The 25,167-nt window shown below is 38.4% G+C and overlaps 1 protein-coding gene across 2 annotated transcripts in view; it reads right to left on the reverse strand.

Moving 5' to 3' along the window:
* PRKG1 (protein kinase cGMP-dependent 1) overlaps positions 1-25,167 on the reverse strand; it is an 855,891-nt gene that overhangs the window by 704,868 nt on the left and 125,856 nt on the right. For both annotated transcript variants that reach the window (XM_007071587.4, XM_007071586.4), the window contains exon 2: positions 19,581-19,747. In XM_007071587.4, the coding sequence (XP_007071649.1) occupies positions 19,581-19,747 (167 nt within the window). The remainder of the gene's footprint in view (positions 1-19,580; positions 19,748-25,167) is intronic.

The following is a 25,167-nucleotide window of genomic DNA, read 5'->3' on the forward strand; positions in this document are numbered from 1 at the left end:
GGTCAAGACTCCGAGCATGTTTATGTATAGTATTACAATAAAAATTCCTTTTATTTTAATTTTCAGTTGTGGGAGTTTTAAATTAAATAGGAGTCATGCAATTGTGGGGTGGGGGAGTGACAGTAAGCAAAGGAGAAAGACGTATTCTTTTCCCCTTTTTCATCTACCACTAAAATGAATGTGATCTTTATTTAAACAATTCATTTTGTAAAAGAAACCATTCAAGACCAAAAGAGTATTTTGCATAACTGCTGAAAAACAAAACTAAAATGGCACAGAATGTCAGTCATGCCCTTATATAAAGGGGGAGAAAAAACATTTACTCTGTTTCCCATAGTTACTTATGGCTGACACTAACATTTGTGAGGATCAGAACTCCTTTAGGAGGAAGCCATAGCTATGCATGTTCTTCGCTAGAAAGGTAGAATACTGGGGAAATGAATACTTGGCTACTGGGAAACCAAGTGCATGAATACTCTACAAAAAGGATATATTCTACTTGATACATTCAAAGTATTCATCCCTATCAATCCAAGCTTTTGATTTGATTGAATTTAGTCCTGCTCTGCTTTCTTCATATCACATCTAAGTGTGACCTCTCAGAGGAAAGAAACAAGTAACATATTTCCAAGAACCCTGAGACATGGTTGGCAAAAATGTTAAGAATAATCAAATAAATGTGAATATGAATGAGCCCTAGAGGAAACCACACATCATTTGTAAAATATTTATACTTTCCCAGAATTTTCAGGTCATAGAATCACAGAAATGTAGGGCTGGAAAGGAACTCAAAGACCTTCACTGATAGGTACTTGTCCAACCTGTTTTTAAAAACCTCCAATGATGGGGATTCCACAACCTCCCTTGGAAAGTATAGAGACTAGTCTAGTGATTAACTACCCTTATAGTTAGAAAGATTTTCCCAATATCTAACCTAAATCTCCCCTGCTGCAGATTAAGCTCATTTCCTATCCTACTTCCAGCAAACATGAGAACAATTGATCACAGTTCTCTTTATAACAGCCCTTAACACATTTGAAGACTTAGCAGGTCCCCCCAGTCTTCTTTTCTCAAAACAAAACTCATGCCCAGATTTTTAAACCCTTTCATCATAGGTTTAGAAAACCTGATCTTTTATCATTTTAGTTGCTTTCCTCTGGACTCACTCCAATTTCTCCGGGTATTTCCTAAAGTGTGGCACCCAGAATTGGATCATGACTCCAGCTGAGGCCCCACTGGTGCCAAGTTGAATGGGACAATCATCTCCCATCTGTTGCATATAACAGTCCTTTTAATAACCCCCAGGAAGATATTAACCTTTTCCTCAGTCCTATCAGGGATGTTGTGGAATCTCCATTATTGGAGATTAAGAGCACATTAGACAAACACCTGTCAGGGATGGTCTAGATAATACTTAGTCCGGCTGTGAGTGCAGGGGACTGGACTAGATGACCTCTCGAGGTCCCTTTCAGTCCTATGATTCTAGGATTCTGTAATCACACTGTTGATTCATAATCAATTTGTGATTCCCTATAAACCCCAGATCCTTTTTAGCAGTACAACCACCTATCCACTTATTCCCCATTTTGCAGTTGTGCATTTGATTTTTCCTTTTAAGTGAAATACTTTGCCCTTACCTTTATTGAATTTCATCTTGTTGAATTCAGACCAATTCTCCAATTTGTCAAGGTCCTTTTGAATTCTAATCTTGTCATCCAAAATGGTTAGCGTCATCCACAAATTTTATAACCATATTCTCCATTCCATTATCAAAGTCATTAATGTAAATATTGAATAGTACCAGACCCCTTTGGGACCCCACTAAATATGCCTTCCCAGTTTGACAGCAAAGCATTGATAACAACTCCAAGTATGGTCATTCAACCAGTTGGGCATCCACTTTATTTCTATATCCATTTCTTCTAGACCCTATTTCCCTAGTTTGCTTATGAGAAAGTCATATGGGATTGTGTTAAAGGCCTTACTAAAAATCAAGGTATCACATCTATTGCTTACCGACTATACAGAAGGCCAGTAATGGGATCAAAGAAGGAAGTTAGGTTAATTTGGCATGATTTGTTCTAGACCAATCCATGCTGTCTTATAAGCCTATTATTCTTTACATGCTTATAAATTAATTGTTTACATTATTTGTTTCAGTATTCCAACTATCTAAGTTAGGCTGGCTGGTCTATAATTCCCTGGATCCTCTCCCCCCGGCCTTTTGTAAAGATAGGTTTTATGTTTGTTTTTCTCCAGTCTTCTGGGACTTCATCTGTCCTCCATGAGTTCACAAAAATAATTGCTAATGGTTCGGAGATGGCTTAAGCTAGTTCCTTATGAATTTCATCAGGCCCTGCCAACTTGAATATATCTAACATTTAAATGTTCTTTAACCTGTTCTTTCCCTATTTTGGCTTGTGTGCCTTTCCCCTTTGTTGTTAATATTACTTGTGTTGAGTATCTGGCCACCATTAAAACTTTTTAGTGAAGGCTGAAGCAAAACAGGCGTTAAACACCTCAGATTTCTTGATGTCATTATTAGCACTCCTTGCCTGCTAAATAGAAGGCCTACACTTTCCTTCTTCTTTCTCTTGCTCCTAATTATTTAAAGAACTTCTTACTGCCTTCTATTCTAACCTCTTGTTGTCCCTTGCTAGGTGTAACTCACACTGTCCCTTTGCCTTTCTGATTTTACTCCTACATGCTTGTGCTAGTCTCTTGTACTCCTCCTTAGCAATTCATCCATATTTACACTTTGTAGTATTCCTTTTTGATTTTCTGGTCATTAAAGAGCTTCTGATGGAGCCATATTGGCCTCTAACTATTCTGCCAATCTTTCCTTTGCATCCAGATAATTTGCAGTTGTGCCTTTAACATTGTCTCCTTAAAAAACTGCCAGCTCTTCTGAATGCCTTTATCCCTTAGATTTTCTTCCCACAAGACATTACCTACCAGTTCTCAATTTGTTCAATACTTCTGCTTTTTTGAAGTCTATTGTCCTCATTCTGCTGCTCTCACTCCTTCCTTTCCTTAGAATCATGAAAATCTGCCATTTCATGATCACTTTCACCCAAATTGCCTTCCACCTTCAGTTTTAGAACAAATTCTTCATTGTAGTATGAGAATAAAAAAAGATTTTATGAAAAACTGACCATTTATATTTGCATGCCAATCCAATGGGTAAGCTCTATATATCACAATTCAACCCTGTGAACAGATGAGATACTTCACTATTCAGTACCCAATAGATACATAAAAGCACTATCTATATTTCATTCTTCTATTGTTTATACATTTGTGAGTTTGTCTTGATGTTTAGTTAATGTAGAAATTGTTTTATTAATAATTAAATGTGGTTACACGGAAGTACTTTGTAATATCAGATTCATTAGCCTACGTTTGGATTGTTTTTTTCCAGTATTGAACTGTTGAGCTTTACACTGGCCACAGTACGTTCACTGAAACGTATATAAATCTGATCAGACTGGATTAGCTATCAAACAGAGGTGGTCCTCAAGGTTTAACAAAAAACAAACAAACAAACAAAAAACCAAAAACCACACATATCCTTCTTGCCATTACTTAAAATGTAAAGTCTAAGGCCTGAATTTAAATAGATGTTAAACCACAGTATTATCATAAATGAATACACATGTTTATTGGCTCATTTTTACTGAAGTGTTAAAATTACTATATTCCCCGATTGCTCTGCCAGAAGATTGGGGGTGGGGGAGTTAGCCGGCTCAGCAGCCTGTTCCAAAGAGGAAACACCATCCATCCTGCCTAAACAATTCAGGAGAAAACTCAAGGAAAATCTCATTGAATTTTCCACTCCCTCTGTCCCTCCCACAGATTCTCTCATTGGAAGGTGCAAAGGGCCCGTTACTTAAATATTGCTGTGGTTAAATGAATTATTAAACACAAGACCAAATGAGAAAGTAACTAATACTCTGCCCACATTAGAATTTTAATGTTATAAAGTTAGTGAACATTCTTAAATGCTAAAGTTCTTTTTTCCCTCCTGATTATTAAATTGGTACAGAGGAACACAGGATACCATTCTGTACAGCCAATAACCCATGTTGCCCAGTATCATGTCCTAACACTGGCTGGTGCTAGATACATAAATGAAGATGCTCAAAAAAACCAAAACAAACCACCACCACAGACCTCTACAATGACAGTTATGGAATAACCTGCCCATTATGGAAGTTTCTTCTTACTCCCCTCCCACTAGTTAGTAATTAATGTCCTGAAGCATATGGGTTTTGTACTTTTTGTTTTTAATCCTGTCTAATGTAATTGTGGATGTTTTCATTATCTGCATAAATGTCTAACAATTTTTTCTAATTCTGCTAAGTTTGATTAAGCTCTCTTATAGCAGCAAACTTACACAGTTAAATGGAAATACATTTTCATAACACATTAATCAGTTTTAAATATGCTGTTTTACAGATTCATCGGATTTCTTCTCATCTATTATGAGAAAGGGTAAATTGAAACACCCAATATAACATCTCTGCACAGTATTCTTCATTATTTTGTACATCTATAACACATCCTCTCTTATCTGTTATTTAAAGTGCTAAGCATTATTGTGTAAGTTTTAGAAAAATATCGAGAAAAAAAAATTTTGCTATACAGAAAAAATAAAACAAATGTATTTGACCTGTAACTCAGGCTGGCCAGGAAACAAAATTCCATTCACAAAAACATTGAGGTTTTGGAATTTTCATTCCACTTCACTCTGCCCCAATTAATATTTATTTCTACAAAGTGGAATAGCTGCAACAGAAGAGACTGAAAGAGAGAGACAGATAAACTGGTGTTTAGGGCACTTACATGGGATTAGCAGGCTCAAGTCCCTGTTCTGAATCAGGCATCTCCTACACTAAACACTGGGCTACTGGATATTTTTGGATGTGGGATGTTTCCTCCCTCACTCTCTGATAAGTAATTCCTTCTTGGACGTTAGAAACTTTTCCAACAAGAGTTTAAATAGATACGTTTCTGCAAAAAGTTTGATGAATTGATATTTTCCACCAAAAAATGTTTCATTGACAACTTCCAAACCAGCTATACCTGTAACTACTATCATTCTGTATATATGTGTATACTCATTACATAAGGCACCCAAACACCGCCAACAACAAAATACAATTTTTTATTAGTCGTATTATTCAAATGTGACCATGTAATTTACAAATTAATATCCACAGGAAGCAGAATAATCTCTCTCTAGAATTAGGGAATAAAAAATTATTTTCAAGAAGCATAACTGTTAAGGTAGTTTGAATTTTGAAAGAAAGGTTACACTAAGTAAATATACAGTTATGGAGGACTTTGATTTTTACTGTGCTAAATATAAAAATGACAGGACATAAACACAACAGAAAAACTTTTTTCCTAAGAGTTTGACCATCTTCAACACATGCTCTCTAACATTACTTTGATATGGAAAAAGTAAGCAGAGTAATTGAACATTCAACAACACTCTTGTTAAATCTTGAAGATTGCTAGAAGTAGGTTGACAATTATTGGTTCAAAAGCATTTGTTCCCCTATCTTTTTAATAATGTTCACATATACCTTGTTTTTAATACTCTGAAACAAATACATTTTAATATAGGCTTATACAGTAAATGCATGAAATAGACTGCACAGATTATTAATGTAAAGGTATCTAGTAATAACTTCTTGTTATTTTGAAAAAAGCATCCAAGCATCCAATGACTTCCAATTGTAGTAATGCTAAATTTAAACAATTTTAACAATTTCAGATTTTTTCCCCCCAATAATATTTAAGAAGTCTTCACCTATAAAACCTAGCTACAGGCTCCTTCTCTATCTGTACACTGATGGATTTTGCATTTTTAAAATTCACAAAAAGCTATTTAGATGCATAAGGCCGTCAATTAAATGTCAAAATAGGTTGCCCAAGCTACATCTGAGACTGCTGCAGGAATTGTATAGCTTTTTTGAATCAGTGTATAATTTATGGTGATTTTCTTGTGTTGCAAGCTTTTTCACACTGCATTAATAAAAAGCCTACAGTTTCTAGTTTGTGGAAGAATTCTTTTTTAAAAAAAATTGTGCTTGTGTTGTCAACTTATAATGGGATTTAAGAAATACTAACCAAATTATGTTTTATTTCTCTCCACGTATACAAATATAGTCATACATTTTAATGTATACAAATATATGCACAATGCAGCCCGCTCTCCCCAGGTGCCCATTCAGGGTCATTGGTATCTGGTCAATTCACCAAACAAACACTGAGGCTGTAGAATTATGGGTAAACAACACAAAAGTACCATTACGAAACAGTTACAGAAACAGCAGAACTGTTTACCTGAAATGAACATTCTTTGAGAAATGTGTTCTTGGTAACTTAAATCTAAGAACAACGAAATATAACACATCTGATGCAGCAGTCAAGACTACGGAAGGATCTGGTATTAGATTTCAGTCTGAACATCTTCAAAGTTTGAGGTGTGGGTGGAGACTGAGTGCTCAGAACCTCTATTCTGTGTCAGTTATGAAAAGCATTGACTGTGAAGAGTAATATACAGTATCCATCACTACTGTGATAGAAAATTAAAAATGAAAAAATGGTAAAAATTCAGATATGAATATCTTCAGGTATGGGAATAAGTAACATTTTTTCCCAGTTAAATACACTTTTTCTTCCATGCTTTAAGAATCAGCAGCATGAACAAATTTCTTTTTAGATGTATTAAAAGTTGTTTTAAATGCCAGAACATTTGTTTAGAATGGCATATTTGAGGTTCATATGATGAACATTATCAGTAGGTTTATCTATTATACTTGCTGACTGTGACAGTCTATACTATTATGGTTATCACTTTTACAAGACTATGATACATTTTGTGAGGTATCATTTGAAAACGCATTGTCCTGGTAAAATATGTGTACCAATATTGTATGTAAAGTTATAAGTTTCTACTGTATAACATTGCTGTAAACATGTTCCAAAGTTAGAAAGGCAGACTCAAACAAGTTCTTCAAATCCAAAGATACCCTGCTGCCCCCAGCCAATTATCAGCATAATCAATTTGACAATCACCTAGTTAAACAGCTACTCCTTGGCAGGAAGGAAGGCGTGAATAAGAAATTTACATTGCGTCACAGGAACTTTTCAAGCCTCATGACCGCAATAGAATATTTGTGACTTGAACCCCAGTTGGGGGGTAATCCTCAAAGAGGGGAGGGTGGTATCAGAGAGAGACTGTGGCCTCCATTTTACTTCTCCTCCTTCCATCTCAACATCAACGATTCTCAAAGAACAAAACTAATGGGGAGTGGTCCCAACCTGGAAGGAGGCTTAGCCTGTGAAATTTACAACAAAGCATGGTGAGACAAAATCTTTGCTTTTAAGTTTACTTAGCATGTTAAATTAGAGTAATACACAAGCTAATACCTTTTATTTTCTTTTTTTAAGCAATCCTGACTTTTATGCATCAATACTTGTAATCACTTACAATCTATCTTTCTGTAGTTAATAAGCTTACTTTATTGTTTAATCTTAACCAGTGTTTTTGGATTAAGTTGTGTGGGAAACTCCATTTGGGATAAACTAGGCTGGTGAACATATTTTCCTTTGATGAAATGACGGACTTTCTACGGTGCTTGCATTGTTCAATAGCGAGCTGGATAGTATAATACGTACATTTCTGGGGGAACAAGGCTAGGACTAGAGAGCATGCGGGTGTTGCCCTGTGAGTAATTCATGAGTGACTGGTCAGAGTGCTCATGTGTTCAGCTGGGAGTGAATTTACACGATGAAGGCTGTGTGAGCAGGCTAGGGATGGCTGTTCTGACTGTAAAAGGCATCCCAGGTGAGAGTTTTAAGGGGACACCTCCGTTCAACAGTCCAGATTGTACCATGGGTAATGTCACACTGACCACCTTTTCTTTTGTAATCCAACCATCAGATAGAACACACTGATATAGATAAATTCCAGAAAAGGAGCACAAGAGGAAACATTTGGTTTTAGACATGGCGTATATCACACCACATCATTAGTGAGAAGTAACTTCCACACACAAGTCAAAACTGTTAACACAAAGCAGAGCTGGATGTATGAAAATGCTGCACATTCTTTACACATGTACCTTTTCCAATTTTTACAACATGTTTAAAATTGCTAAGTTCCAGCAATATTTTGCCTAAAGAGAGCGTACAAGACAACAAATAACTTCACTGGGCCTCCCTCTATATCTGACCCTGAACTGTTGGTTTTTTTCATTTAGGACTTGTCTACATTGCCACTTTACAGTGCTGCAACTTTCTCACTCAGGAGTGTGAAAAAACACACACACCCCTGAGCGCTGCAAGTTTCAGCGCTGTAACGTGGCAGTGTAGACCGTGCTACAGGCCTGGGAGCCCCGCTCCCAGTACTGGTAGCTACTTCCCCTCATGGAGCCGGGTTTTACAGCACTGGGAGAGCTCTCCCCAGTGCTGGTGCTGCCACTACATACCCACGTTGCTAGTGAGGACATGCCCTTAGACTAAGTTAAAGGTGGTGGGGACACTTAGGGAAATATCAGGGCAGAAAGTGACTGTCTGATTGAGACAACCTCTTCTTAGGCTTTGAGGGAAACCACGGCTCTCAAGCAGGAAACAAAGAACCAATTCAACTGCACATAGAAGTAAAACATATACCCCATATGATTTTAAAAACCAAAACACTAATAAAATTTCTGCTAAATTTATTTAATTCTCAAATTATTCTCTGCTGGGTCAAACTGGCTTGATTCCAGGCAAAGATGTTATCTTACATGTACAGGTAACAGCAGATTTTTACTGTTTGTGCAAGAGACAAGTCTCCACCTGGTCATTGAAAATTTCATCATTCCAGTGGAACATGCCTGTTGTAGGTGATCTGGAGAATTCTCTCTCTAGTGGATATTTGTTCACATCATAAAAATCAATTTCTTCACCACAGCATGGTTTCTAAGGAACCTCCAAGGTGTTGGTAGGGATTGTGGGATGTCTCTGCAGCTAATTCAGATTATACACAAATGGGAGGGTAGTCCACTCTCTGTACTTGCTCTATAGTGCAGATTATTCTAGTCCAAGGTCTGTCTTGATATGCAGAACTCTCCAAGGGACTGGCCCAAACTGCCTAAGATATCACTTCTCCCTCCAGGACTACAATCTCTCATGACAACTACATTACACTAGAACACACTGTCAAAGAAGCAGAGGTTCATGAGTGTCAGAGGCAGAACTTTCATGGGCACTAGACTGTAGAGCTCACTCCCACAAAAGAGAGAAGGATAATCACTTTCTAATCAAAAAGCAAAATTCATTTCTTCAACTTAGCTTTCCCGGAAAAGGTCTTTTCTCTCTCTTTCTCCTCCCCGATCCCGCTCCACACACAGACACACGATGGGAAACAGGGAGAGTTGCTGTTATTTCTATTTTTTCACTACTTAGATAAGTGATGAGGACTACATAACTAAAACACAGGCAGAGAAATACTGAAAATGGTGAGAAGGACTGGGCAAGTAGCATGAGCCCATACTCGTTCCCAAGCCTGGACTAAGGTTTAAAAGTGTCATAGAACCTCATTTTGATTGGGCTCTGGTTTCAGTGTGAACTTTCCATACAGTCTTAGCACTATCCACTACTTCCTTGACTTATACAATCCATTCTGGCCTCCTTGCCTTGTCTCCCAACCTTCAACCTCTAAACGTATGACACAAGGCATATGACAAAGTGGCCAGATAGTGGGACACCTGTATTTTGTTGAGCATCATGCCAGAGTTGACAGATTATATTGGTTTCAACTATAAAACTTGTTTTAAAAAGGATATTTTTTCAGTGTGTGAATTAAAGTTTTAAAGAAAGAAAACTGGAGAAATTCCATTCCACCAGCCATAAAGACTAGTCCCCCAATGGACTGTCAGCAGAAATTGAACCTGGACTTTCAGATCTCTAGAACAGACCTTTATCACTTCAGCTAAAGCAGTAGTTCTCAACCAGGGGTCCGGGAGCCCGTAGGGGGCCTTGATCAGGTTTCGGGGGGACCTCCAAGCAGGGCCAGCATTATACTCGCTGGGGCCCAGGACAGAAAGCCGAAACCCACTGTATGGGGCTGAAGCCCAGGTCCCTGAGCCCCGCTGCCTGGGGCTAAAGCTGAAGCCTGAGCAATGTAGCTTCATAGGGGCCCCTGTGGCATGGGGACTCAGACAGTTGCCCTGCTTGCTGCACCCTAATGCCAGCCCTGGCTTTTATATGCAGAAAACCATTTATTGTGGCACAGGTGGGCTGTTGAGTTTTTAATAGCATGTTGAAGGGCCTCAGAAAGAAAAAGGTTGAGAACTTTGTGCTAAAGGAATAACTGTTATCCTCTCTGTGGACCTAGGTGGGGAAAATGACATAAGCTCTCTCAGCAGGTCATAACCACTTGCAAGACAACAGCAGAAAGTTGTGTTCTATTCCTGACAGGAGAGTGTAGTCAAGTGCTTACAGACAGGACAGCCAAACGCACATTGGAACGTTCACTCTGAAAAGCTGAGCAGATGTGACTTGAGAATGCCATTTTAGGGACCTGGATTCTATTTCCTCTCTGACAGTTTAATTTATGCAAAACTTATGATTTCTGGTTGATGTTATGAAATTGCTGTATCCTTCAGTGCCTCAGGGTATACTAAATAAGCCATTTGCTAATGAGCTGTGTCACCTGGGCTAGGGAGGTCTGACAGGAACAATTAAGAGTCATTAATCTAAATAACTTTCCATTCAGATGGAAGCACCCTTGAACAAGGAGATGGCTGCAGCCTAATGAAATCGGTTCTTCCCCACATTGTCTGCAGAGGGTGGGGTTGGAGCAGTGGAAAATCCCCAACAGACATGAAGAAACAAAGATGAAAAAAAGTGTTAGGAGTTACTGTTTAAAAAAAAAAGAAAGAAGAAGAAAGAATCTTGTTCACTAAGTGGGGAACTTAGTAATTGTCTGTCATAAACAATGGAAGAAAGGCTGCTGCAGGACTCTGAGAAGTCTTCATGGCCATGAAGACAAACCTGAGATGGAGGAGTCCAGAATTGGAGTCTTGGGACCCCTGAAGATAGTGAACAAAATCCAAAGAACACTCAAAAGTGGCAAGAAATACAAGGGAATGAATTGCACACACGTGGTTATTATATTGCCCAGAGATCCATGCACAGGAGTGGAGGACACACCCTAAAACTGGGGGGCGGGGGGCACAGCTGCCTGAACTGTGGATTAACTCCCCCATGCAGCCCTTTCCCCCTAGACCCTGCCCTCACACCACCCATTCTCCCCAAGACCCTGCTCCTGTGCTGCCTTTCCCCCCACCCCTAAGACCTAGCTCCCTCGTCTCCATCACCCCCCTCCCTCCGTTGCTCACCATGACCCCATCACCCCTTATTCTGGCACCTCAGCCATGCACCTTTTTCGATTTGTCTATGAGTAAAGTGTGATTGGATTAGAAATTCCTCTGCAAAGTCTGTACATTACTTGCTTCAACTACCACATGTCCCTGAAGGGACAAACTATAAATCAAAGTACCCATGAAGGCACGGTTAAGGGAAGGGAGTGCTTGAATAATTACGGGGTCTTGGGGGTGCTCAAAATTGATTTGGGGGACCCAGGGCAGCAGGATTTGGGGTACCATTTCGTAGAGGTAGTACCAGACAGTCTGTACCCAGCCGTGTTCCCATGTACTTAAGTATTTTGAGGTATTTTTCACACTTGTACTTAGTACTTTAAATATTCTGTACTTAGGACTTACATTTAGGTACTTTTTAAAAAGGTACTTAAAAAGCATAAATAACTTTTTGAAATCTAAGTACTTTTAAAAACAATTTTTTTGAAACAATCACAGCTATTCTGCATTCTGGCTGGCCCCCATTGCCCACTGTATTGGCTTGGGTGCTCAGGCCCTGAGTTCCATTTGACAGTTGTTGTTTTTTTTTCATTGGCCCTGCTGCTACACCAGCAGGATGATGCCCCACTCCCTTCTCTTCTGTAATGCTGGACAAATAAGGTTGCCAATTTTGTTTGGATGTATTCCTGGAGGTTTCATCACATGACAATATTTAATTAAAGCTTAATCTTTAATTCCTGGAGACTCTGGGACAATCCTGGAGAGTTGCCTACCCTATGGACAAATCCTTTTGCCAAAAAGGAACTGTCTTCAGGATGACATGTTTGAAATTATGCTGGTACTGAAGAAAAATGCCTACACACACACACAAACAAAATGAAAAGGAAATTTATAAATTTATTTACATTTGAAAGATTTTTTCATGGTATTCAATGCTTACTTGTATATATATGAATAAAATCCTGTTGCTCTTTTTATTTCTCTTCCACACTGTGCTTATATTACTTAGGTTGTTGTCATCCATATATTAGACAGACAATTGCAGGGAATACAGGTGTTGAAAGTACTTGTACTTATATACACAAGTACTATTTCCACAGCATACTTGTACTTATAATTACTTCTTTAATGGTGTACTTGGCATTTATATGCAAGTCCTTTTTATCAGTACTTACAGAAATACTGGCACTCAGGAGGTATGTCCAAGAAGCCAGAGACTGTGGCTGGTGCCTGCCCAGGTAAGTTTAGAAGCACACAGATCCAGATCATGGATCCAAATTCAGCTAACTGGTGTTCATCAAAGAGAGGGAGCTCAGCCAAGACTGTAAACACCCTCCATGCCCTGAGATGACTTTGTGCAACCTCTCAGTAAACTTATTTGTAAAATGGGAATGATACTTGTGTATCTTCTAGGGGAGATGGATGAGGCTTTGTTCAATAATAAATGCATAGAAATATAAACAGCAATCAGTAGAGGTCACATATGGACTCCCAGATGAGTGAACCTTTCCCTAGGCTAAAAAGTATTTGGATGGGGATCTCTCTCATTCTGACTTTGTGGGACCATTGAACAGAAAGTCTAATTAAATCAAAATGCTGAATTCCCACAAAATATGGCATACTTAAAAGTCCTGCTTCCTACTTCTCATATTTTTTCAGTTATCCAAAGTGTTGTAGCTAAAATTTTCCTCACATCACTGTGAACATGTCACCCACTTCTCATTTCCCTTCTGCAGCTTCTATACTTTTTCCACATTAAGACCAAACTACTTGCCCTCATGTTCAAACCTCTGTACACTTCTGAACCTGTCTAAACCTCTTCTTGTTCTTATTCTCTTGCACCCTATGCTTCACCTTCTTTTCTCCTATTATTGCTGCTCTTGTCTCTTTCCCCTATTTACAATTATATGCCTTTTATCATACCATCTGACACATGTAGAAAAAGACAAGACTGCCTTCTTCTTGCGTTCCAAGTAACCTCAATCTTTCCTCAAATCTCACTTCATCTATCCTCTCGTCATTGGTCTCCATTCTGGCCCTACCCACTGCAGCTCTACTTCTTGATGATGAAAGAAAGAAACAGAAAGGATAGGAACAAAGAGTGAGAGAAAAAAAAGTGAAATGAGATAAAGAACAAAAACTTCACATAATCCTGAGCAAAGAGCCCTTTCTGCTGGCACCATTCCCTTTTCATTGCTTGCTGTTCTCTCCTAGCCCTTTACTACCATCTGGCCATCATGCCATATTGTCATTACTTGTTCTGATATATTATTTGGATTATAAGATCAAAGAAGGGATTGTGTCTTCTTATAGGTCTATAAAACACCACCTAGCCCCTTTGCCTTGAAGACTGATTAAATTTAGTTAGCTTTTACACTATGTTAATAATGCTGAAATAACTTATGGTGCACAGACTGAATACATATTTTTAATTTCTTTTCTGAAGAAAATTAAGTAAATGACAAATAAATATGCACTTGGATGTTAGAAACTAGAGACAGTGGAGCTGATTCTCCTGTCACTTTACATCAGTGTCATTCCATTGGCTTCAGCAGAGTTGTAGAGGAATAGAGTAAGCTTACCATGTGGACTTTACATGACAATGGTCACAGAGAGACACTTAGTTACATAAGGCCAAAGTTCTTCAGAGTATTAATATACGATGTTCTCATGTTAAATTTACTCAAGACCTCATTCACATGAAAATGGGTATGATACCCTTATGCTCTTAGGAAATGTTGAACATTAATGAATATGGGTAGGAATATCATTAATGCACAAATAGAACATGAAATCCCCTATTTCATTATCTATTTTTATTTCATCTATTTGCATGAGGGAATCATTGTTAAATGACAAAACCATTAAGTTATAAGCAGTGCTGTATCAACCCTTTTAAGGTACCCATATGGCCCTCATTACCACAGTATCTGACCACCTCACAAGCTTTAATTTGTTTTTCCTCATAACACCCCTGGAAGTGTAATTAACCCATTTTACAGCTCGGGAACTGAGGCATAGACACTCTAAGTGACTTCCCCAAGATTACCCAGGAAGTTTTTAGAAGAGGAGGGATCCAAACCTATGTCTCCCAAGTCGTAGGCTAAAGTCATAGTCAATAGACCATTCTTCGGGAAAGGAATAAAAATCAGTACTTGCATAACAGAAAAATGGGTGGAGGAGTGAATAATGAGGGACACAAAAGAACTGTAAGAGCTATAGACTTGGGATTAAGTAAAGTAGAACTCAGTTAACTGAAAAAAATTCTCATAATAGGAGATGTTTAATTCTGGATCAAGTGAATGAAGATGCATGGCACCTTTAAAAAATATTATACATAAATATATATAAAAAGATTGGGGAAGGGAGCAAAGGAATAAAAACAAGAAAATAACCTCTTTGAAACTAAATACCTCTAATTTCAGAGGTAATTCAATCACAACCTGACATGAAGTCAGAGAAAGATCCATGTCCTTGTGTAATGCCTTCATTCTCCACTTCAGCTGAAACCAAGAAGAAAGATTGGCAAAAAGAAGGCATACAGAGAGAATGTCATAATTCTACGTATAGAATTTATAGACAAAATTTATCTGAGAGTTAAAAGTGTAAATAATTACACTAGTTAGTAAAAAAAAAAAATCAAAAAACAGTTTGAAAGGATGTACAGTCAAGGGTCCTGATTGAGCATAGTGTTACTGTATTTTTGTACTGGTGATGAGGGGGTTACACTGAAGACAGTATGGTAGAGAGTGATGTGGAAGTAGTAATATTATTTTAGGAGCCTTAAGTGTGATTTTTCACTTTAAATATTTAACTTTTTAATAATGTTCTAATGATGTGTGCTCAATGTATAATTATTTACAACTTGAATTGCCTTAATCAAAGCTGTTCCATAAGAATTGCCTCAATTTTTATATAGACATTTAAAAATTATTTCTTGAATGGTACTACAAGATGTAGTTCTATAGAGATCACTCAGTAGCCCTTATAAGGCAAGGCTGTCTATTGCTCTATGCATCTGTGCAATGGAGAAGGGAGGCATAGAAAGCCCCCATATTCCCCAGCATATGGTACCCACATCACTGGTCAGGGCTTGAGCAGTGGGGAGTGCATCATAGTCAGTGGAACTGGAGTCAGAGGACCCATATTTGTAGCTGACGGTGGGGAACGGACAGACTGACTCCCAGTACACCAGCTAGCACAGATGGAAAAGTAATCCGATATTGATATAGGGCAATAGCCAATTACTTCCCTGCTGAAGCTAGTGGAGAACCAAGGAGGGAATTGTAACTCAGTCATAAATCCTTCCCTGGGCTGTTCTTGGCAGGTAAAACCACAGAATCTAGGCTAAGGAATTTAGCAGATCTGGAATTACCTTCACAAAGTGTAGAAAACCCCTAGTGGTCAAGCCAGAGTTTAGGAGCTTTATACTCTATCAAGATTCTCAGATCTACAGCGTTCACTCTGGAATTCTCCAAACATACATAGATTTTTTTTTTTTTTAATGTTCATGGAAGGGAACTGAAGAAAAATTAGGAACTCAAACTATGGAGCACAGGGACTTTAACTGTCAAAACTCCACTAGATCCAGTAGAACTAGCATGTTTTATACACCACAGGGCTGGGGATGCCTGTGGGCATAGTTTGGGGGGCATTCCCCCCTAGAGGCGACATGTAAGGGGCATGCAGGGTCACATGCCACTGCCTCCCCCCCTCATCCCCTTTTCTGCAAGTGCAGAGCTGTCCAGGTGAGGGAGAGTGCCCTTCCAGTTTGCTGACTCTGCAGCTGGAGGCCACCTCCTGGGTCCTAGTGCCAGTCATTCTCCCTTCTATATGCGCTTGGTACCCTACATGGCCACCATCCTGTTTTCCGTACAACGGTGAGTGCCAGCAGTGGGGCAGGGAAGAGGGGCAGGGGTAGTAGAGAAGAGGAGGGAATAGAGAGGTGTGTGGGGTGGTAAATCAGAAACCCAGCATGTGTCCCCCTCAATGGTGGCAGCAGGGGGAGCTGGAGCTCCCCCATCAAGCAGGCTCATCAAACCCACACCCCGACAAGCCCCATTCCCCTGCTCCTGGACCACCCCAACAAGCCTCCCGCACCCAAGTCCCCACCTGACTGAGCCCCACTCCTGCAGCACCCAGATCCCCCCTGCCAAGCCCGATCCCCCCCACAGCCAGACACCCCCCATGAGTCCCAACCATCTTCACCTGGACCCCCCCCTGCAGAGTCCCATTGCCCCTGCACCCAGAACCGTCCCCCAACAAGCTCCTGTACATCCAAATTCCCCACTGAGCTGCCTGCACCCAGATTGCCCCACACCTGGATCCCCCAACATTAAGCTCCTCCACACTTGGATCCTGCTGGGCTGAGCGTGCCTGGCCACACCTGGTACACCTGGCACAGAGGGGCAGGACCCCAGGATGTGTCTGGGGCAAGCCTGGCCTTGCCCTGTGTCAGGGAAGGGTGCAGCCTCACCACCAAAGTCTCTGTCCCGGGTGCAGGATCTCCCTTCTCCATTCAGCCAGTGGTCTGTGCTCCCCACTGCCATGGTGAAGACTCCACAGTTATTTATCAACAAATAGAATTTGCAGAATTTTAAAATATTTTGTGCAGAATTTATTTTTTTGGTGCAGAATTCCCTCACGACTAAAGAATAGAATCCATGAAAAGAATGTTTTCAATGTGATTTGAGAAAATAGTGTTGATAGTAAACTAATGAAAGATTTTTCCAGTGAAACTAACACTAAAGTCTATAGAAATTCTATAACTCTCATGGAGTAATGTAAGCCCAGGTCTTCCAATGAAGAGTCAAATCCTCTTTAGTACTCCCCAACCAGATTCTAGTGACAAAATGGCAGCCTGAGGAACCCTTTCTTCGCATTCGTCCCTGTACCTTGGCCCAAAATTCCTCTCCAAGGCACACAACAGGAACCAACAGAGTCAACATTGGTTCTGTAGTTATTTCCTCTCAGATTTGCCAAGGTACGATGCTGCAAAGAATGGCTGTCACCAGCCATGCTCCTTGCATATATTAGTGTTAGCACAGGTTTGGATTTTGAGCATTTTGGAAATCTTATGTATTGAGAGATGGCATTGAACAATGCATGCAAAAGTCTATGAACCTTAACTTACCACATTACTAAATAAAAAAAATAAAAAAACCCCACATTTGAAACACGTGTTCTGTTTCAACGTGGTACGTTTTAAAGTTAAGTAAAATTGATTATTTCTGACATTTCATACAATCAAACTGATTTTTTTTAAATTACTTGCCTTTTCATATAATATGGGAAAAACCTGTCTAGCGAGCTGGTTTTTTTACTCTCCCATTTACTAATTCACAGTGCAGAATATTGTTCTAATGCATAAAATATATAAATATCAAAAGCTGAAGAAATCAAATCTGTGCCTTGAGAAAGGAGTTAGCCTTAAAAGGATGGAAAAATGAAAGCTGTTTTAGGAAACTGCTGAAGAATTTTGCAACTGGAGAGCATTATTAAGAGTTTGGCAAGAAATTTTGTTTAAAAGCATGGCTTACTGCCTTAAGCATCCTTTTGTTTAAATGAACAATCTAAGTATAGGAAATGAATTCATAGATACATATTTGCCAGTACATTGTTCAGAGACTTGAACCAGTATGGTACGTACAGTTCAAAACTACGTTCTTCTTCAATGTTTACCTGGTGTAACAAACTAACATAACTATAAGAGATGTTTCTGACAAGGAATAGGAAAATTACTGTTTGCATGTATATTTATTTTGCTATACCAGCCAGATATACCATAGTCCAGCTAGTACAGCAACCTGTTTCTGACAGTGGCCAATGCCAGGGGCACCTCTCTCTGAAGCCTCTGGTACTAGCCAGTCTCAGAAACAAGATGCTCTATTAGATCAGGGGTTCTCAACCTTTTTCTTTCTGAGTCCCTCCCGTGCCCCCAACATGAAATACAAATTCCAAGGCCCACCTGTGCTACAACTGTTTTTCTGCATATCCAGTAGATTAAAAGCCAGGGCTGGCATTAGGGGTACCAAGCAGGGCAATTGCCTGGGGCCCCACACCACAGGGGGCCCTCCAAAGCTAAATTACTCAGACTTCAGCTTTCAGCCCTGGGCCCCAGTGAGTCTAACGCTGGCCCTGCTGTATGGTTTATTTTGGCAGACCCCTGAAATCTGCTCACGGCCTTCTAGGGTGCCCCAGACATCTGGCTGAGAAATGCTGCATTAGATGAACTCCTGGTCTGATCCAATATGACAATTCTTGTGTTCCCATACAGACAAGTTTTCTTTTTCAAAAAAGTATCTTGAAAATGTCACATACTGTATACATTATATACATTATACATACTATACACCCCGTGTATAGAAAGTCTTAGAGCAACTCAGGAGTCCCAGGATATGCATCAATAGCCTGCTTTTCAGAGGGGCTGAGCACTGACAGCAAAGGGAGCTCACAATGCTGAGCACCTATAAAAATCAGATCACGAGATTCTCAGAAATACTGTGGTTACCCAAGAGAAGAATATAGACTACCCCTCGCCCATCGCCATACACACTATTTTGTTCCAAAAGAGAAAACAAAGTCTTGTTGTTACTTTATTTGTATTATCAGACATTGTGATGAATCTATAGTTACTCTCCATCATTACTCCTAAATAAGAATACTTCACAGTTGCATGGTGCTTTTCACATAGGAGGCTCATAGTGTGCATTACAAACATTAGTTAACTTAGCTTCACAGCACTCCAGGAGGTGGGGAAGTAATAGATTATCACCATTTTACAGTCAGCTCTTCTGATCCCCAGTCCTGTGCCTTAACCACAAGACCACCCTTCTTTCTTTATGCTCTGAGCTTACATCAAGATCTACCAGCATAAACTCAAACTCAAAGAACTTTATGCAGGTTCAGGTCAGTGCTAGTGGACCTCAGTGTAGGGCCAGGGCCTTAGCTCACAATGAATTCTAGTACTAACATTTCAAAAACAAACAGTCCATACAATCAGTCAGTAATCATATCTAAGTCGTATTTCACCTCTTTTTCAAACTCAAACACACACACACACACACACACACACACACACGCTTTCCCTACAGATAAAAACAGATCTGTGTCAGGAAATATACTTTCAGTCTCGGTGCAGGCTGATAAGATGAAAAGGAAAAACTGAAATGGTCAAAGTGTCAGGGTTACAAACCATACCTTCCATGACATACACCAGTGAACCCACATCTCCTTCTTTGATGATGCAACTGTCTTTGCCATATTCCACTGGATACATACAATCCACAATCTCCTGGATCTGAGATAGTTCTAGATTCTTCATGAAGTCATTGTCAAGGATTGCCTCCTTTATTAGATCCTTGGACCTATGGCAAGAAAGGCAAGATTTATCCACTTGTTTGACAATTTAGTTAATTAACAGTATGTGAAGTTTAGCACATTCACACAGTGCCCTGGTGCGCTGATGGATGTATTTGCTTGTAAAGATTCCAATACTTTCCCAAAAAATCTGAAAGCAAAGTCCATCTGTGAAGAAATGAAAAATACAAAGGGGTACGTGTGCACGTGTTTGTTAACTTGTGAATGCTTATCATAAATAGAACATTAGACATACCAAGTTTTGAAGAGAAGTAGAGTTCAATACTTATAATTTTGTCACCTCTTTTAGCTACAGGTTTCATGTTTATACTGATGTCATGAGAATAACGTAACTACTCCAGTATTTATTCTCAATGTATACAAAACAAAAGAGAAATTTAAGATTTTGTGACTTGTAGTTTATTTATATTTGTATAATAATGACAAAAAATAGAGAATACAAAAAGTTGCAATAACGTACATGTTGGGCATTCCTTCTGTAGTATTAAGGATATTCCAAAAGTTCATTGAATACAACATAGAAAACATTATTACAGAAATAAGAATTAATTTATTTGATTATACATTAGTGGTGTCTTTAAGGAATTATTTTATTAGCATGTTCAAAAAAATATACAATCGTTTGGGTTTTTTGCATGCAATTGCTTTAGAAGTAGAAGTCAGAGGTTCCCAGCTTAAGTAGCAACTTTTGATAGTGTTAGCAGGAAAGCAGTTTATTGTCAACATAGATAATATAAAAAGGTATAAATTGTTAACCAGTTATTTTAACACTCTTATAATATTCTGGAATGTATAGCTGAATGTACAGTTTAACCTGTTTTTTCAGAAGTACTTCAGTATCTCTGCCACCACAGAATATATATTTTCTATGACCAACAGAATAGTTTCTAAATATTTTACAAAGTTTTTACTGAGGTATCATCAACTCCTACTATGTGAAGGATCGTCTCCTATATTAAGTCCTCGCGTGTAACTGTTAAATAGTGTACTGTTATTCATGCTCAACATATTTCCTCCAGATTGTCTATCATGTCCATCTTAAGCCATCTGTTAGTACAGAGTAATAAGATCATTACACAATTTAAAAAAAAAGCTTCTTAAAGGATTTTGTACAAATGAATACCTGAGGATGGTATGTGTACAAACTAGGGATTAACAAAGATAATTTAAATAAGGATCATTTGGAAGCAATATCTTTGTCATTAATCCATCTCTGTTTGATACCTTTGTCTTTAGCATTTGTGGGATCACACACATATACACTTTTACTCCACATGTTGGCTTTATATAAACATTTGATTAGAGTGCAAATGATTTTTACTTTTTAGAGAGTAGACACTAACAAAAACAAAACGGCTACTACATTTACAACAAGCTGGGGTTTTAAAAGAGGGAGTATTAATGTTCAGTAAGTCAATCATCACCTGGTGTTAGGAAGAGTTATTTTCCCCAAAACCAGCTCCTTATACTAGATTACAAAATATGCCAGGTCCGTGGGGTGAGGAGTGTCCTTTTATGGACTCAGAATAGTGGACCAAATGGTCTATTGGCCTGTTCCAGGATGACAAAGCTCGTAAGAATTTGAATTTTAAAAATTCACTTCAAAGTCTATCTATCTATAATAAAGAAGATGTAAAAGGTATCTTATTGTATTGAAGCACTTTGACTTGATTAATCTGATTAGTGACTCCTTGGGTCTACTTCTGACTTCATTTACACCAGATGATTACTTGATTTAAATGACAGGTTTCAGAGTAGCAGCCGTGTTAGTCTGTATTCGCAAAAAGAAAAGGAGTACTTGTGGCACCTTAGAGACAAACCAATTTATTTGAGCATAAGCTTTCGTGAGCTACAGCTCACTTTTATGCATCCACTGAAGTGAGCTGTAGCTCACGAAACCTTACGCTCAAATAAATTGGTTAGTCTCTAAGATGCCACAAGTACTCCTTTTGATTTAAATGAAGTCTCATGATTTCCCCCAGTGAAACTGACATCAAAATCAGGCCCCACATCTAAAAGGCTTAGATGGTTCATGCCCTGGGTAGTCAATTTACTTATACAGTACATTACCAGATAGTCTGTCACTACTATATTCAGCGTTCAGACAGAAAAGCATATTTTCTGTCAGTGTAAATTGTTATCGTTATACTGAAGTCAATATACTTCAATGGAGCAATGACAATTGAAACCTGCCAAATGATCTGCCGTTCTCAGTTAAATTCATTCTAGTGCTGCAGACCTTCACAAAACTGTATGCAACACTTAAGCTCCACATAAAGTGGAAGCAAGATATGCGGGGAACATGCAGGAATCACACACCCTTGGCATGATGTTAATTTTAACTTCTCAGCAGCTGTTTGCACACCAACATGCTGGTGGTAGCTACAAGAGGATGCTTCGCGGCCACCCAGCTCCTCCCATCCTCCCTGTTCATGAGGTGGCTGCTTGGTCCTAACGGAGCAGTGTTGTTTCCACCTTTTCCTCCTGCACATTTCCTCAGTGCCTAGTCCAACTATTAAGAGTAGATGTTGTGCGTTTGATCTGGGGAAAGGAGTTTAAGTGGTAGGTAGGACCATGTGTAGAGGGGTGCACTGGGATGAAGTTTACTATATGAAAGTATAATCTAGCAATATAAAACAAGTTTATTTCAAGACACAACCACATTTTCTTGAACGGGAGCCCAAGTTGTGGCTCTAGAAGCTTAAAACAAAAATGAAATCTAGAAAATACGTACTTAAAAATACACTTGTTTTTCTTGCATTATAGAAATTGTCTTTCAAAATAAGTCTTGTGGATATTACTCCATATAGCATGTGTGTTTCAAGTGTATTGGGAAAAAACAGATCAACCTTATGTTAGGTATAGAATTTATTCTTTAATGTCAAATATGGCTTTCAGTCTTCTATTTCATTGAAATATTCTAAACAAAATGCTTTACATCAAACACAAACAGCACTGACCTAATTGATGTGTCTAGAGCACAGAAGCCTTTTCAGTATGACTTAGAAAAACAGCTAGACTACCTTTATTGAAACCTTTTTACTTTCATGATATCTAATTAAAGTTAAAATGTCATCATTATGATTACTAGGGCAAACAAATAAAAACAACCCAAACGACACCTATTCTTTTTTTGCTTTTGTTCTTGGTAATGCAAGACTATGGAAATTTACAAGGATGAAGAAATGGATATTCAGCTTCCTCTCTCATTGGCTTCTCTATGCTACTACAAGACCGAGCCTTTGTCATGCTCTCAGAAGTACTGTTTTAATACTGTGATTTGTTTAAGTGCTTTCTTGGTGCTTCCTACCCTTCAAAAAAATAAAAACAAAACCAAGAAAACCGATGACGCTCACCACACCAAAGAGTGTTCATTATTTACATTCACAGAGTGCCAACAAGTATAACAGAAACCTCCACGTTAATTGTATCAACTAACATTACATTTACAGACATTTATTTCAGTTTTAATTGTCAAAACAAGACTCTTCTTGATAAAATAAGGTCCAATTCTTTCAAATAGAGTGTTCATAATAAATAAGAATAAGAATATCCATCAAGTGACTGTAGAGAATTCAGACACAGAGTGGAAGCCAAATCTGATCAGTTAGGGAGGCAACAGAAAATTACATAAATTATTGCAGACTATGAAAAGTAAAGGGAGGGGGGACACAACTCAGGGGCTCCAGAAGGGGCCTCAGAAAATCTGAATGATAAAGCAGGCAAAAGGAGCAGAAAAACCATTAGGAATTCTCTTTCGGGGAACAGAAGCCACAGAGCAAGTTTGATACAAGTAAACTACAGGAATTGGTAACATTTTTACGCAGACTTCCTATCACCATGTAAGGAAAGCTCAGACATAGTATGTTTACAGCATATGAAGGTCCTACGAAGAAACACATGAAGAAGGATTGCAGAAATTAAGGCTACGACCCACTAAATCACTGAGACCGTTTCCCTACCAGTACAGGACACTCTGACGAGACAAAAGATATGCCAAATATTATATTGATAATACTTCATCTTAGCCAAAAGTGAAAAATCATACAAATAAATGTCTCCACAGACTGTTGTGGATAATCTTGATTTCAATCACATTTACCCATCAACATATCATTAAAAATGGTCATTTTTAGAAGTAGTCAGCCTTAGATAGACATTTTTAGTAGAAGACAACAACCACAGTGATGAGCACTATTTCAATGTCTGAAAACAGTCTTCCTCTTCATACAAAGAAACCACATATGAATGAATGAATGAATGAATCCCCCAGTGTTTACACAGGTAAGCTTATGCCAGTGTTCACATCCTATCACCACCTTCAAAAAAAATTGCTTGAGCAACGTGAATTCCTTTAATCAATGATTTTTTGCATCCATTTTATAAAATAATGCTCAACTTGAACTAATCCAAAATTAAGTGCAAATATATGGTCATGATTACAGTAAGACTTATTCTGTTGTGCCAAGGGGTGGATATTTGTCAGCCTGGTAATATACAGAATTACTTGTGTAAATCCAGTACCATTCCTAGATACTTAACTTTCTCTAGCTTGTCTAATAAATACAGTTTTCATACAATAAAATTAATTTTGGAAGTATTTCAGATTTAAAAAATGTATTTTATATAGGATATTTATCCAAGCATGTGAAATTAATTCATACACAGCATAATGAAACTCATATTTTATCACCCATTATTCCTTAATTTTTAGTTTTATAAAATTGCATCAATCCCTGAACTAAGAAAAGTATGCATCTACACTTTTTGACGGAGAAGGATAAACAGCCCCAAAGTATGTTCTTTTCAATCAAGAGTAAGTGGTTTAATAATGGACAGTTACTGCATTCTCTTTTTATGTTTGAAGGAGACTCACTATTTCATTTGTATTTTCTGATTCGCTATCCCAATGGAGGCCATCTGTAAGTAAAATAAACCTACAATATTTTTAATGGAGCAGGCTATCTCCAGACGACCCCATTTGAAGAAGAGTTCCCTTTCATGAATATTTATTTAGTACGGAGTTTAATTTGTACGGGACACTCAGAGTAGAAAGTAGCACTTATTCATTTTCTTATTACTCTGTAAAGGAAGATACAAGAATAGATAGGAACCCTGGCAATAAGCAGTCATTGTGTTCTGAGGAAGTTAATGATTAATTATAATGGAGAAACTATCAGGAATAAGAGGGGAAATAATGGCACTCAACAACTCCATAGACTTCATCTTTTCCAAGTCAATTTTAATACCATCAAGATAATCAATAAGGCAATAGGACAGCCACCAAACTAATTATATTGGGACTGATAGGATTTGAAAAAGAGTATCTTAAACATTTATTTAAATAATTGTGCTATATAAAGGCCCAGATCTTCAGCTGTGACCTCCTCTCAAGAGAAGATTCAAC

The sequence above is a fragment of the Chelonia mydas genome, chromosome 7, assembly GCF_015237465.2.
Source record: "Chelonia mydas isolate rCheMyd1 chromosome 7, rCheMyd1.pri.v2, whole genome shotgun sequence".
Classification (NCBI taxonomy): Eukaryota; Metazoa; Chordata; order Testudines; family Cheloniidae; genus Chelonia; species Chelonia mydas.